Below are 15,280 nucleotides of genomic sequence, written 5' to 3'. Positions count from 1 at the left end.
TCGTTCTCAGCATCCTGGCCTTCCCCCTGCGGACTGGCGTGAACATGTTTCGGTCCGAACCCCAACTCTATTCCGAAGCAGCTTAGAACGCCAACTACATGTAACTGGCTCACAGCAAAAGATCCTTTATAAAACTATGAAGCACCATGGAGCACCATAAGTATCGGCTGTTGGCTGACCTTAGAGATTCTGAGAGCTGGTAAAGTACGTGCAGTGAGGTGTGGAGAGCCCAGTGGTGGTGTTTCTCACTGTCCGTTGCGGGCTTAGACAAGGCGATTCGGAGCAACTTGGGTCACCACAGTGTGCGCACCGACATAATTGACAGAACCGAATTGTGAACTGAAGGACTCTCGGTGTGACTTGAATTAGTGGCAGCGATCGGCACTTGAGCTAGACGCGCATGCTCCTGCAACGCGACAACTCCAAATTTGACCACACGCAACCTTGCTTGACTGCTTCTTGAACTGAAGCTCATACTCGATGCTTCGTATTAAAGTGAGTTGGCCGGCAGCCGACGCTCAACTACCAAGACATCAAGGATGAAAAGCTCCGGTTCTTAAAACCACGCATCGCATGAGCGCACAGCGACGTCACCCAAGCACATCAGGTGCTAGCAGGGGTCAAGGCAATCGAGAATAACAAGCAAATAAGGGCGCTTCATCCTCGATATCGTTTGCGCTTCTTATCTCTAGTGTCTTGAAACTGCCAGGGCGCCACGAGATAAACCTGCTTGCCCACGCGTCCACATACCCACAGACACTGACATTCTGCGGCTCGCGTTTTGACGTATGACGAAATGACTTTGATTTCATATTAATAGCGAGTACACTCTTTACTTCCCACGATGGCAATTGTAGTTTTGCGTACATCAACTGTTTTTCACCCGACGACTGGAGCCTCGTTGAATCCTTAAGTGCCCAAGTGGTGATATCGCCGTCAATTATCGCAATTCGAAGGCCACAGGTTGAAGGTGCGACAACATCAATAAAGTCGGCATTATGGGCGATCTAGGTAACTTCTAATGTACTTCATCAGTCTCGATTGCCTACTGACGACTCCTCAGGACATGAACAGCAGCCGACTCGCGAAAATGACACCATGTTTCAGGCTTTCGAATGGAATGTTCCACCAGATCAACAGCACTGGAAACGCCTGAAAGAGGCAGTACCGAAGCTAAAGGCCATCGGGGTCGACAACATTTGGCTTCCGCCGGGCTGCAAAGCACAGTCAGCGGAGGGCAACGGTTATGATATTTACGATCTTTACGATCTAGGCGAGTTCGACCAAAAAGGCGGCAAGTCAACGAAATGGGGACCAAAAGAGGACTTGATTGAGCTTTGCAAGACGGCCAAAGAGAATGGAATCGGGGTCTACTGGGACGCGGTACTGAATCACAAGGCTGGGGCTGACAAGACGGAACGGTGCCGCGTTGTCGAGGTTGACGAGAACGACTGCAACAAGGAGACATCCGAGCCCTACGAGATTGAAGGATGGTTGGGTTTTGACTTCCCGGGTCGAGGAGACAAATACTCCAGCATGAAGTGGCACTGGGAGCACTTTGGTGGCACCGATTGGAACCAGGAGAATGAGCGCAAGGCCATTTATAAGATCATGGGTGACCACAAAGAATGGTCTCAATCTGTTGGCGACGAGCAGGGCAATGCCGACTACATGATGTTTGCCGATATTGACTACTCGCACCCTGAGGTCCAAGACGACGTCAAGAACTGGGGGACATGGATCACCAAGGAATTGGGTCTCAAGGGCTTCCGTCTCGACGCTGTGCAACACTTCAGTCAACGGTTCACGAACGAGTGGATCGACAACTTGCGAGATGAGTGCGGCAAAGACATGTTCATCGTCGGCGAGTTCTGGACCGCGGAGACCGAGCCGATGAAGGAGTGGCTGGAAACGATGGACCACAAATTCTCCCTTTACGACGCGCCTCTCGTCTACAACTTCAGTCGAATCAGCACCACCGAAGGCGGCGATCTGAGAAAAGTCTTCGATGGCAGTCTTGTACAAGAGAAGCCCATCAACGCCGTCACTGTGGTAATGAACCATGACACACAACCAGGTCAAACCATGGACACGAAGATTGAAGGCTTCTTCAAACCCCTCGCGTACTCTCTCATCTTGCTCCGTCAGGAGGGCTATCCCTGCCCCTTTTATGGAGATCTATACGGGATGAAGAAGGGCTCGGAGCCGCCATCCTGCGGGGGAAAGCTTGCTGACTTGATGCTTGCTCGTAAGCTTTATGCATACGGCTCTCAGGAGGATTACTGGGATGACGCGAATTGTATCGGTTTCGTGAGGCGCGCGACCTGGGATAAACCTGACGGACTTGCTTGTGTGATGAGTAACAAGGGCCCTGGCGAGATTCGCATGGCGGTTGGCCAGGAACACATCGGTGAGAGATGGACCGATTTGCTAGGCTGGGAGGATGGCGAGGTGGTCATTGACGATGAGGGCTTTGGCGTCTTCAAATGTCCAGGCGTCTCGGTATCTATATGGGTTAACAAAGATGCTCAAGGTCGTGAAAGGTTTCCTACCAACTTTGATTCAAACATCTATCAGGAATAGATGAACGAATAGTAGTTGTATCGGTAAGGCATTTGCTCAGGCAGTCACAGGTTAGAAAGATGTTCCAGTTTCGATGACAGCGAACTTCTCTTAAATAGCTTCATTGATAAAATCTCCAGACTCCTGTTTAAGTCATACTGCTTCATATGTGAGCTTGCGAAGTCAACAATTGCATATTTAATGAGTCTTTACGCGACATGAAGACATCTATGATGTGAGAGCAGCATCATAAACTCAGGTGCCGTAGTAGGAGCTCGCAAGATTGAGTTGACAGAACGGGTTGGCTCCGGGTGTAGTCCCTCTCACCCACGTCCCACCTACGCAACACCTCAGAATTTGTTGAGGCACTCGGTCATGACCACTCACTTAACCACCTAAATCGTAAACTTTGCTTCACAGTGGAGCAAAGACAACGTTGCAGCTTCACCAGATTCTGCATTCGGACTCGGAGGCCGCGCACAATTTTGGCCCACGTGTCGCTCGCGAGGGAGACTCATCCCGGATTCCGTTAAGAACCACCGCCTTAGATCGCGCCACCACAGGCACCCTGATGAATTCTCCTCTTGGTTCGGATTGGTCATACTTTCCTTGACATCGTATTTCGGCAAGTAAAGTTTGGAGGCGAATCCGCCGGACACAATCCGAACCCGCAGGCCATACTGGCCTCCATCCCCCAAGCTGTGTGGCAGCCGGAATACACTCCGTCAGTTGACGTTCAAGCCTTTCTGGAATCCAACATAGTTCGAGTTGGTCAGTAGATCCCGTTCCTTACTCTGATTCCTAAATCTGTTACTAAAGTCTGACATGTTGCTCGGCTTGCTATATGTGGTAATGCGAAGAGCGACGGACAGTCCGACAAACAGCGGAAGATCAACGTGATGTCATTCGGGCCCGGCTTCCGGGACGTTCGACAGCCACCGCCTCAACCGAGGCGCCGCTTGCATCAGTCTTGACACTCATGGGGATTAAAGCGACTGACTCCAAGCCGAATTCTTTGCCTAATTGGTGTTGAAGGTCTTGTCCTTTCCAGATTCAGTGTTGGTGAGGTCGGTTGGGTGGGCTTGTGCCCAGACCGGCGTAGCCCAGCGTGGGGCTCGTCTTAGGTCTAGATGTTGGAGGCAATTGTGCTGGAGAAACGCCAATCAAGTTGGCCATGTGTCAAGGCTAAACTACACAAATGTCTAGCTAAAGATTCTACCAGGAACCAACATCACCGAACCGAGGTCAAGTGTGGCTAGAAAGTACCTGAACGGTCGTAAAGTGGCAGAATAATTCAGGCGAAAGTCGTGAAGTAGTTCGTTTTTCACCACATCGCAAGCTTTGAGGGAATCGCGGGTGAAACATGAGTCGAGTTGCGACCAATAAGCCCCATTTCAGTGACAGCGCAAGGAAGCTGAGCCCTGGCCAGTTGTTATCGAAAAATATATCCGATTCGGGCGATCGTAAAAAACATAAGCATCTAAGATCCTTCCTCAGCCTCCTGCTCAAGAAGCTTGGCCCTGACTGGAGGGACGGGAGCATCGGGAGGCTGCCGGCAGTGCGCCATGACAAACATAAAATGTCAAAAAATAGCACACCAGAGTGACCAGACAGCGCCAGCAAGGCACCCAAATGGAAGCCTGCGCGCCCCCCTGTAAGTCGTAAGCCAAGCCACCATGCTTGATGGGGAGCCTAAAATGGTCTAGGGCCTTGACATCCCCGTGGGTAACCCGACGATGGCGCCCTTGAGAGATCCTCGTCGTTGTTCAATGTTGATGAGCTGTTTGGAAGTGTGGGGATACGGCTTTGCCCTATGAGGCCCCGTATGCGAGGATCTTGCTGTTGATCCAATATTGCTACCGAAGTTCAGGTTTTCCCTGCAGCCGGATCTCTGAAACTCCGGGTCTGACACCCGCACCGGCGCGTGTTCTGCTTTCGCGACATATGGCCTAATTAGCCTTTGAGAATTATCTAGACGCCAGCTGTGAAAGAGACCATGATGTCATTTCAAGTTAAGTGATCTTCATTGTGCCTCCCTCCCTTGAATGCCATGAAGCTCTTGGTCAGTAGAATCAGGCCCTAGGCCTACCACTGACTCGAGTCGAGTACCTTATTCAATCATAGGTAGTTGTAGCATCGACGGTCTACACCATCAGGATGAAACACCTTCAACTTCTGTGTACACCGACTGGCTGGTTGTCACTCGATGTTTGGACGGAAATAAGCATTGGGTGGCGGCAAGTTGGGCCAATCTACCTCGGACGAAACCAACAGTACTTTAGCATCGGCTTTTTTGAGCCGACTAACCGCAGACCTGGACTTTCAATGATGAAGTCTCACATCATCTGGGCCAATTCCACAGTCATTCGATTTCTAGGAAATTGACATGACTAGAGTTTTTCGTGGTGGACAAATCAACGATGACTTTGCTATGAACCCCATACTGCTGACGGTGGGACGCTTTTGCTTGCTGGTGCTTGTTCAGCTAATGCCGTTGCGGCGATCCTGAAGGATTCTGGCTCCACGTGTTAGCGCACCGCGCTTCGGGGGTATCCCAACGCGTCTGTTGCATTCCTTCTATGTTTACCGTGTGTACGGCTGGCGCAATGGAGAAGCGAAGATTCGGTTAGGAGCTCGCACGCAGACGTTTGCGGCGCATCTTCTGCGGGCACTGCGTGCAATTAATCTAAAGAAAGAATCAGTTCTCTGTAATTCGATGGCTTCCGTCCATAGGTATCCGTACTTACCGTAAGAACGATACCCGCACCATTCAGTGATTAAAGTACACAGTCACCGTGGTTCATTAAGTCTCGGGACCTTCATGATTCAACCACCGTGGCCCCGCCGGGATACATGTAGCGAAGCGTCGTCCGCCGAAGGATTCAATAAAGTATCGTCCATCAAAGAAACCGTTCAACCACTATCGCTATTCCAGGAAACCGAAGAACAAGGTGACCGGGTTTGGGGGCTGTGAGGAACGTCGCTCCGGCGCCAGCATGCAGGCTAGTCTTCCTAGCGCAGACCCCGGCAAGCCTTGTTTTCTTACTGCAAAGCTGAGCCCGTCCCGTTGTGCCTAACACACAGCCTCACCTCGCCTGTTTAGGCTACTCGTTATTCCATCATGAATCCCCGAACACGCTTGTCTGCTGTCGAGGCTGGGGAAAGGCGGAGACCTAGCTGACGCTCAACTCGACGGTCATCATGGCGACTGAGGGCCTGATATAAGACCCTACGCTTCTCCCAGACTCCATGTCAAGCCAGCGAGAATCTGAACAACATCTGCAGCGTCCCGGATTATCATCCTATTTACTTGTTCATATAACTATTTGTTACCGGTTGCCAAGATGCGATCATCGTTCACCTGGGCACTAGCCCTCGCAGGAGCTGCTTCTGCAAAGCCTACGCAGACAATCTCGCAGGCAACACATACCGGACACCATGCGACTTCAACACCCGCAAATGCATGTGCCGTGGCACAAGCAGCCGCAGAGTCGTTCCTCTCATCCAGACCCAGCGCAACAGCAGCTGCAATAAAGCCTTCAATTGCGTACGAGTGTCTTAAGTCAATCCCTGTTGATAAGCAGAATGACCTAGATCTCCTCAACTACATCGAGCCATACATCAACTTCCAAAGCACCTTGGAGCCTCTGGCGAATCCTCCAGAAGGCTATCTCGTTCCCGGTGTGGATGTCATTGGGGGACTCGGCCAGATCCGAGCCCGTGTGATGAAAGACAAGTACAAGAGCCAGATTGAGTTTGCGCTCGATATCAAGCGGCTGGTAGGTCTTGATCGTTATGAGATCCGCAGTCTTGGCTGCTTTTTCAACAAGCTCTGACATTTCCTAGTTTACCCAAGCTTCTGATGGCCACTTCAACTACAACCCGGCCCTTCTCAACCTCTTCACCTTCCGCAGTCTGAACAACCTTGTTTCCGTCTCTGATGATGGTCTCAGCGTCCCGAGAGTGTATCTCATCAGTGACTTCCTCAAGTCTTATGTCAATGACACTGATGTCTATGATATTAAGAGCATCGATGATGTCCCAATCACCGAGTGGCTTGAGGCACAGTCTGCCCGAGTCTTCACCCAGGATCCCGACGCCAAATATAACTCCCTCTTCAACACGAACCCTGCCACAGAGTTCCAAGGTGTGGGCAACGAATTTGTCCTACGCTTCCCTGGACATTGCCCGGACAAGCAGGTGATCAAGTTCACCAACGGCACCGAGTACGTTGATCAGCTCGTAGCTATTGTCGGTGAATCGTTGGTCGAGTATCTCAGCAGCGCCGAGGCCATTCACTCCAAGGTGGAGCTGCCCCCCACAAGCACCAGCTCTGTTGCGTCTTCCTCGTCCGCTACGTCCTCATCTACCTCCAGCGCAACACCTACCACGACCCAGATCCCGGGATACCCGTTGCCAGTATCCAAGCACGCCAGTGACTGGATCTCTACGTACTTTCTCAACGGTTCCTACGGGGACACCGCGGTCCTAGCCGTGTCTTCTTTCGCCCCGTCCGATATCGACACTGCAAACAGTACCTTTGAGATCGCAGAAGCCAGACGGGTTGTTGATGTTTTCCTAAAGAAGGCAAAGGAGGCAGGCAAGAAGAAGCTCGTCATCGATCTCCAGGCTAACGGCGGTGGATTTATTGCCGCTGGTTTCCAGCTCTACAACCAGCTTTTCCCTAAGACCACCGATATCTGGGATGGAAACCGCATTCGTGCTCACGAAGCCTTCGATGCTATTGGACTGACCGCCCAAGAAGCTTCTCCCGATACTCTGGCAGACTTGGTTTCGAACGTACTCAACGAAAAGCTTGAGCCCTTCAATACTTGGGAAGACCTCTACGGCCCGGAAGTGATTGCCGGACAGAATGTCACAAACCTATTGCGCTACAACCAGACTCGCATTGGTTACTCCAAGAGCACCGGGGACCAGGTCTTCCTGCCAGAAAACATCGTTGTTATCACCGACGGCATCTGCGCCTCTACTTGCACCATCTTCACGGGTCTCTTGGTCAGAGAACAGGGCGTCCGCACGATTGCCTTGGGAGGTCGCCCATCGGAGGCTCCGATGCAAGCCATCGGCGGTGTCGAGGGCTCAGAAGTCCTCGACTGGCCGTCTTTGCAGGCTGCTATCATGCAGGTTGCCAGCGACGCCATTGCTGCTAACGAGACCGACATTCTCGAGGCAGCATTTGATGTCCTCCCTGACCTCGGCGACCCTCCTCTACTTCCCACCCTTGCCAAGTCAGGTGGCAGTTTCAACTACCGCAACGCTTACGCTCGTAAGCGCCCGGATGGGTTCCCAGAGCAGTTCATTTATGAGGCTGCCAACTGTCGTTTGTTCTACACTTCGGATATGCTTACCAATATTACTGAGATCTGGACCCGCTCCGCCGATTCTGCATGGAACAAGGCCAAGTGCGTCGCCGGATCGACTGTCAGCAATGACGGTATCATCAGCAACGACATTCTGCCTTACAGCGACAAGGTCATTGGCATGAACTTGGAGTACAAGGGACCTGGTAGCCTGTCGTACAAGGGCGCCTACGAGCCTCCTTCTCCTTATGTCCAGAAACACACCAACAACAAGCGTTCCATTGTCGAACAGCTCAATGTTCCCGAGAACTTTGTCTATGAGCCCACCAAGCACAAAATTGGTGATCTGAAGGAGTACCTTGCTCAGAATATGCCGGAGGACTTCAAGTACGAGCAGAAGGACAAGATTGCGATCAGCCACACTCACCTTGACCGGGCTTAATTGAGTCAAAGTTCTGGAGGGGAATGCTTATGAATGATGCTGCAGGAGGATGGTCTTCATCCGCTGCTTTTGTACCTATTTAGCCACTCGTTGATACCCAATGGATTGAACGTCCCGTTGAGATTAGTGTCCCCCGACCAATATTTCAGCGACTTTGAACCCGTGAAATCATTGAGAATCCTGCGAGACGAATGTTTGAACCGCGTGTCCCAGGAAACTCCGGATTCGGAGAGTCACATAAAAATTTGCCCAGGCGCTGAATCCAAACCAACACAAATATTCTCAAAGAATTATCGCCGCTCCTGCATTTGGCTTGTTTGAGGGTGGTCGAAGCTCTAGAATCTAACGTTGCCGAAAATGTCTACCGAGTCGCAGTGCTGAATGAGAAGCTTTTAACAACCCAACATGGCATGCGTTCGGCGAAAAGCAGCCCAAGTCCCATATCTACACATGCTCTGCTCAAGTATGCCGCTAAGGACTAGTCAAAACTTACATTTGCATATTAGTCCATATCCGCATCATATGCGACATGTAGAAACACTGCCCGGGCAGCGAGCCAGTTCCGCGGCTTGGGGTCTAATTCTCGACAGCCTCAATTGTGATACAAATAAGTGAGCTCTTAGTCGGATCCGTTTCCCTCTAAAATCTTTGTCTCTATCTTTTTGAGTTACGCACCTTGCCAGCTTGAGCGATCTAGAACTAGATCCACTTTCGACGAAGCCGTCGCTCTCGGTCTTCGACTGATTATCTCATATGAATTGAGGTACGCGTATCTCAACAAACTTTTACTTTGTAAAACTACAAGATCATAATAAAACCCAGACAAATCTTGGCCTGTTACGCGGCTTAATCTTTCTGCTCATTCCTAATTCTGCGTTCTAAAGTACTATCACAGATTACTCATTGCACCGTGGGGTCTCATTGCAGGTAGGGTGTCCATCTTACCACTGATGTCCAGGTCAAGGACTGGCAAGATCTCTACAATTCCCATAGAGCTCTATGTATCTCGGCAAAGTCCAAATCGGGCTGTGACTTCTTTGTTAAGGAATCCCTGCCGGGCTCAAGAACGCGACTCATGCTAACCTCTCGTAACCTGTTGCGAAGAGGCCGTTTTCGAGCGAACATAAAGGCTCGGGCTGTGGAACTGCAATTAAGCTTTTCGAGCCTCGGCACACACAACCGGCTAAAACAGTGGCATCCTTACTTGCGAGGGATCCCAGTCATGCAGTGATTGCACTTTCTCTACGTGACATGGAGCTGGCTTCACGTGTCTCGTCTCATTGAGCAAGTTTGACGATTTTGCTCCAATGTCAGTTAACAACACTTGACCTTATTTGGTAGCAGTACGTGTTGAAAGAAACATGGAACAAAGCATCCAATCCTGAAAACGTAAAAAAAGCTTAATGTGAATACAGCCTGAACTTCTGCCCATGTCCTTGGGACGTTACGTTGACACCGACTCCCACCAACCAAAACAGCCACGTGTAAGTGCGGAACAACGAAACTCTGTGTCAACATGCGCAGTTGAACCGAGTTTATTTGGCTCAAGTAAAGCTCACTATTTATTTCTCGATCTTGCGAAAATCTTGCTGCTTCATACCGCCTGGGGTTGATGCCAGGTATTCTTGTCACACAACACCAGACTGACACGACTCTTTACCACTAATTTAGGTCTAGTTACCCAAAGCCTCATCCCTTTTCCGAGCGAGTATCATGTGAACCTGCCATTTGAGTTCCAACGGTCCGTTTCCAATCTCCTCTGTAATCTCTTGCCATTTGGGCGACTTCCATGAAGCTTCAGTGAAACCAAAACGCATAGACTCGAGCGATTGCTTCAGCCACTCAACCGAGGCTGAGATCCTCCAGTCCTCGCTATCATCTATGGCAACACGCTCAGATACACCCAGATGACCCACCGGATCTTCTGTCCCATCGAGGGGCTGGTAGTCTTTGGCATACCATCCATCCCCACAGTTGATCTCAATGCGCTTGACATCCTTCCAAACTTCGTCTCTAAGCGGCACAGAGTCCATGCCGTGAAACATTTGGCGAGCAGCTCGCTTCCAATTCTCGGTCATCCACTCTTGCTTCAAGAGGTGGGCGGCATGCTCGCCAATGAAAGCCTTGAATGCTGTGTTTGCACTCGTGTTGTTGGTGATTCCCGGAAAAGGGCCGTAAATGACGGCCGCAAAGGTTCCGTTTCCCCGCAGACTCTTTGCGACGTTGTCAAGCGTGGGTTCCAGGATAGTCCAGTGCAGTGACTCGCAAGCCATTACGAAGTCGATGCGGTCTCCATGCACCACGGGCTCCCAGGGGTCTTCCCCGCGACAGTTCCGGTATGAGAACTCGGTCCCAGTGAACCGGTCTCTGAAGCGTGCGCGGCAGTCTTCGATGTTCTTGGCTTGCGGTTCAGTCAGGACGACATGCTTGGGAGGCGAGGGTGCGTGCATCAATAGGCCTTCAGCGGCGTTGCCGCTGCCGGAGCCGATATCGTGAATGGCATCCAGAGGGCCTTCATGGTAGTTTGTCCAGAGTTTCCACATAGACCTTGGATAGGGAGGCCGGTGATCGACGTAGTGTTTTGCCTCCTTGGCGATGGCCACATTGAGTTGATGGCCGGTATCTAGCTGAGGGGCAGTGAGGGGGGGACTCATTTTCGACAGGGTTCAAACGGGCGCTGTTCTGTTTCTCTGTTGATGGGTCTCCTTATAATGGCCACCCGGGAATGATACGATATGAAGGCCAAATGGTCGATCCGCGTACAATTCTGGGCCCACCGCTTTTTCTTATCCTTGACAATGGCGGTTGGCCTTGTAGTGCTGATATCCGGACTTGAACGTGGTACCGAGAGAATCCCATCGGACTGGCTGGGCAGAAAGGGAGCAATTCTTAGGTTTGCATGGTCTGTGTTTCTTTCCGTAACCGACGGGTTGCGACGGTACCTCGCAGAGCTAAACACTTTCTGGTCCGAGTCGGATGGAGATGATGGGGTGCAGGCGACTGACTCAATCCACGGTTGCATTGCTTAAACTTTGACGTTTCTGATAATTAGGTGGTAGTAGATAGGCGCGTCTATCGAGTCTTTCAAAGCTTCTTGGCTCTTGAACGAACAGCCACGCACTACTTGAAATAAGTTTTGACAACACTGGAATTAGTGGAAGTTAGTCTCTGATCATGTTTCCAACCCCTGCCTTACCATCGGCGCTGCCTGCAAGATTGACAGATGGTTCATAGAAAAATACCAAATTTCTAGCGGAAGCGTGATTAGGTTCCGTTGGCCTTGAAGTTCTTGGAAGCTGGCTGAAGAGGCTGTAATAGCCTCCGCCTCAAAACAATGCTCATCTACTTGTAGACATGTACCTCAGCTTGCAAGGTGTGAGCGGGTACTCGCGAAGTAAGTGGACTCGGGGCACGCGGATCAAGATGCCCCGGGCACGATTTCACACCATCTTTAATGGAGCTTCATGTACTAGCTGCAAGAGGGGCCAAGCCCATCATTCTGGTTTGATTACCCTTGCCATCTCTCCCAAGACGGGGCGAGTCATCCACAAAGCCTAAGCCCGTCTGATGTGATGAACACATCCCACCCAGAGCGAATGGTGCAACATTGCCTGTGGGTTACGCGGCGAGGGGAAAGGAAAGTCAAACAAAGTAGTTGCATTAACAACTCTGATTGGCTGATTCCTCATAATAAGCAAGCATCCCATGCCGTTGTCTATTCCCTTTGTCATATTGTGGGACTTTGATAGAGCTGGTTCCTTGACGAAACAGTCTTATTCTTTAGGATCTGCTGTCAAGCTAGAGAATCTTGGGAAGTCCGGATCTTTCAACTTGGGATGCGCTGGGCCACAGTCATTTCTAACAGAGCTTCAGACCAGGGAACTGTAACATTCTTGACTGGTGTATTCCGCGAGCTACCTATTAGGGAAACCTTGCTCAGTTAGCTAAAACTCTGTGTAAGTGTTTGGATTCGTCCGTTGGTGATATCGCAGCACTACTTACTTAGACCAAGCTTATCTTGCATTCAGCTCGCCATTTTCTTTTCAGCAAGTGCCGACGCTTTTCTCAACTTGGAACACTGCCGTCCGGTGTTGTTTCTAGAATACTTCGAAGCTTGAGAGCACATTTCTCGCGCGAAACCTAGCTCAAGCTATCAACATGCGTCGAATCACACGTCGGAGAGGAGCTTGTCAGGCTTGCAGGTCCAGGAAAGTCCGCTGTGAGTATCCAGACTGGTCAGCATGTTGAACTCGTCATGACAGTTTCAGGCGACGGGGCCGACCCGTGCCTCAATTGTGAGGTAAGAATAGATTCCCCAGAATATCCAACTCAGGTCTATGCTAATGAATACTTTATTAGCGAAACGGGCAAGCTTGTTACTATCCGCCATTGGATCCTCGGCCAAGAAGAACAAGCGCACCGGGAGCGACCAACCGAACTGCCCCCAATAACCGAAGACTGGGAATCAACACCGACCAGAACTGCCCCGTATACGATGCTTGGCAACAAATGCCCTGTGATACAACCCTTCTGACACCGAACTCAACAGAGGGAACCACGACCAATGGCGGTAAGGTTGATGGTGAAGAGTTTAGCTGTATGCTCCAGCTATCGCTCTCGGAGGCTTACCCGGACTTGGGGCATGATGGGCCGTTGAACCTACTCGATCTACCATTGCCGGGTGAAAACGAGCTTATGGAGCTACTGGATACGACGCCATCTGATTGCAATTCCGGTGGTGGATTCAACTTTGACTTTACGACTTCGAACACAGAGCAGTTTCCGCAGTCGCCAACCGCTGGTCTATCGTTGCCGAATGATAGCCAGCCTCGCACCAGGCCGGAAACGACAAGCCCTCCAGACTATAATACGGTAGGTGAGATTGGACACGTTTACTACAAGAACGTTAATGACTCGGAAACCACGCAGTTGTTCAACTTTGACGAAGCAACGGATATTCCGCCACCTGCTTTCGACCCGAATGAGAAATCACCGATTTCGAATAATGGTACAGTCCATGTCGACTTTTCTGCCGCTAATGTCTATGGCCTCCCTGAGTTCATCTCTCAGGGAGTTAGAGATAGCCCAAGACATGAGACGATCAAGATTGTGAACGGTCTACGGAGGGTTCTGTGCGAGAGTGCAGTGGCGTCGGGCGAAGATGGACCACTTGACAAGACGAGAAAATTTCCTGAAACCGACAGTGCTCTTTCACGATACTGTGATGGTAAGTATTGTTCCATTATTGACCCAGCCAAGTGGAGGTAGCTGACATTCTCCACTCAGCATGCTTTGAAGATTGCTGCCCGTAAGTGGTTAATATGACGCGGGGAAGACGAGCAGAATCGCACGAAACTGACATCATCTTCACACGAATAGGATTGGCGACTTTATGACGAAATCTGCAGTCGAGAATATCATCAAGCAGTCCAGAGAACCTGAGCCCGACAGATTAATTTTAGTCTTCGCTGAAGCCATCGTAGCCGTGGGCTTTCACACAGCTTGCCTACGAAATCGGCAAACCCGAAGCATTAGAGAGTGCTACGAAGCACAGAAGCGCCTTACATCAGCCTTGCGGCGGTACAAAGACATCCAAAACAGCCCGAGCACGTTACTGAAATTTCAGGTCACTCTGGTCATGGTAATTATGATCCAAATCCCAGCATATTCATCATAAATATGGCTGTAGACCCTAACTTGAAGAGCAGGCAGTGATTGCATACGTAAGCGAAGAGTCCTCGATTTGGGAGAAAATCACTGCGGCAGTGTGTTGTGCGCGTGATCTTCGTCTCGTGCACGCGGCAAAAGGTCAGCAAACCAGCATGAGCGATCAAGATCAGGAGCTGGCTCAACGGGGAGTTTGGTTTCTCTACAGCCTCGAGACAGACTACGCTATCCATCATGGGATGCTCCCAGTGAGTCCAACAATTGGTTCATTCGGTCAAGGCAACTGACGGCTCGCTAGATACTAGATCTGGGTTGGGGGGTCCAGTTTCCGTCGTTCGACAAAGGAGACGACATGATTGCCGTGTCATACACCTTCTCCGAGCTTCTACACTCGGTACTCAAATTTCAGTATAGTCCGAGAGCTCTGAACAAGTCTGCATCGGCATATGATCGTCGCGATCGACTGCAGGCCAGCTGCCATGTTCTCAATGAATGGCTTAGTGGCCTGCCAACACCTCTCAATGAGGCGAACGATGCCGGGGTTCTCCAAAGTGTAAAAGACGACCGGCAGCTACGGAAGGCATTCCGTGTCTTCTGCATGTATCATCGGGCTGTGTTTTTCATCCATTGCCCGTGGATAACACCCATCGCCACAGATGACGCAGATGTGTCCGGTGTTGCCGAGCAGACCAGGGAGAGGTGTGTTGAGCGCTGTGTCGAGTCGGCATTTGCAGTTGTCAAGCTCGCAAATAGTGGACTGTTTTGGGAAAAGGGACTTGAAAGGTACGTTGTGCGACCGTGAATTGAGACTAAGTTGTTGACGTTGCATGTGTGAAGGGATATAGGATCGTCAAGCATGAAATGGGGCAATATGGGACAACTTCTTCTAGTATCACTTTGCTTCATCGTTTACTACCTCATTAACGGAGAGAAGGCGAATCGCAAGACAGCAATGCCTTACCTGGCCATTTGTGGAGGCTTGTTTGGAAGATTGAGCCTGGATAGTGATGAGGGTTCTTTGATGGATCATTACCTAGAGCTCATTCAAGTAGTGCGGGCAAGTTGACATATTTCGAAGGACTCATAGCGAGAGCGAGGACGACATGAGACCCATGACGTCTTTCAGAATAGCGCCTTAGTCGAAAATGACAAATCTACAGGCTTCATATTCAAGTGTAAAGTAAGGTTCAGGAGCGGCCCGCTCAGCTAGCCGATTGGTAAGCTGTGGGCTGTCAAGACAATCTTGGCTCTTGGCAAGAACTAGATACCCAGCAGTAGGGGAGGGAAC

The 15,280-nt window shown here is 50.6% G+C and overlaps 4 protein-coding genes across 4 annotated transcripts; 3 read left to right on the top strand and 1 right to left on the bottom strand.

Moving 5' to 3' along the window:
• Positions 1-685: 685 nt before the first annotated feature.
• On the top strand, positions 686-2,819 carry HER10_EVM0007038 (glucan 1,4-alpha-maltohexaosidase). The gene is made up of 2 exons (XM_035476605.1): positions 686-1,011; positions 1,064-2,819. The coding sequence occupies exons 1-2, from the start codon at positions 999-1,001 to the stop codon at positions 2,581-2,583; spliced, it is 1,533 nt and encodes a 510-aa protein (XP_035338519.1). The 5' UTR covers positions 686-998; the 3' UTR covers positions 2,584-2,819.
• Positions 2,820-5,482: 2,663 nt separating this feature from the next.
• HER10_EVM0003007 (peptidase S41 family protein) lies at positions 5,483-8,441 on the top strand. Its single transcript, XM_035472697.1, has 2 exons — positions 5,483-6,341; positions 6,409-8,441. The coding sequence occupies exons 1-2, from the start codon at positions 5,907-5,909 to the stop codon at positions 8,323-8,325; spliced, it is 2,352 nt and encodes a 783-aa protein (XP_035338143.1). The 5' UTR covers positions 5,483-5,906; the 3' UTR covers positions 8,326-8,441.
• A 1,557-nt stretch (positions 8,442-9,998) lies between these two features.
• On the bottom strand, positions 9,999-10,979 carry HER10_EVM0003578 (uncharacterized protein; the record flags this gene model as incomplete). The annotated part of the gene is made up of 1 exon (XM_035473250.1): positions 9,999-10,979. One exon carries the CDS (start codon positions 10,977-10,979, stop codon positions 9,999-10,001), a length of 981 nt encoding a protein of 326 aa, XP_035338196.1.
• Positions 10,980-12,924: 1,945 nt separating this feature from the next.
• Positions 12,925-15,058, top strand: HER10_EVM0001893 (uncharacterized protein; the record flags this gene model as incomplete). Its single annotated transcript, XM_035471626.1, has 7 exons — positions 12,925-13,197; positions 13,255-13,552; positions 13,612-13,633; positions 13,705-13,966; positions 14,034-14,240; positions 14,291-14,775; positions 14,830-15,058. 7 exons carry the CDS (start codon positions 12,925-12,927, stop codon positions 15,056-15,058), a joined length of 1,776 nt encoding a protein of 591 aa, XP_035338023.1.
• Positions 15,059-15,280: the final 222 nt, after the last annotated feature.

This window comes from Colletotrichum scovillei, assembly GCF_011075155.1.
Source record: "Colletotrichum scovillei strain TJNH1 chromosome Unknown Contig00001, whole genome shotgun sequence".
NCBI lineage: Eukaryota > Fungi > Ascomycota > Sordariomycetes > Glomerellales > Glomerellaceae > Colletotrichum > Colletotrichum scovillei.
The sequence above is the reverse complement of the archived record's forward strand: the minus strand, read 5'-3'. Positions and strand labels throughout refer to the sequence as shown.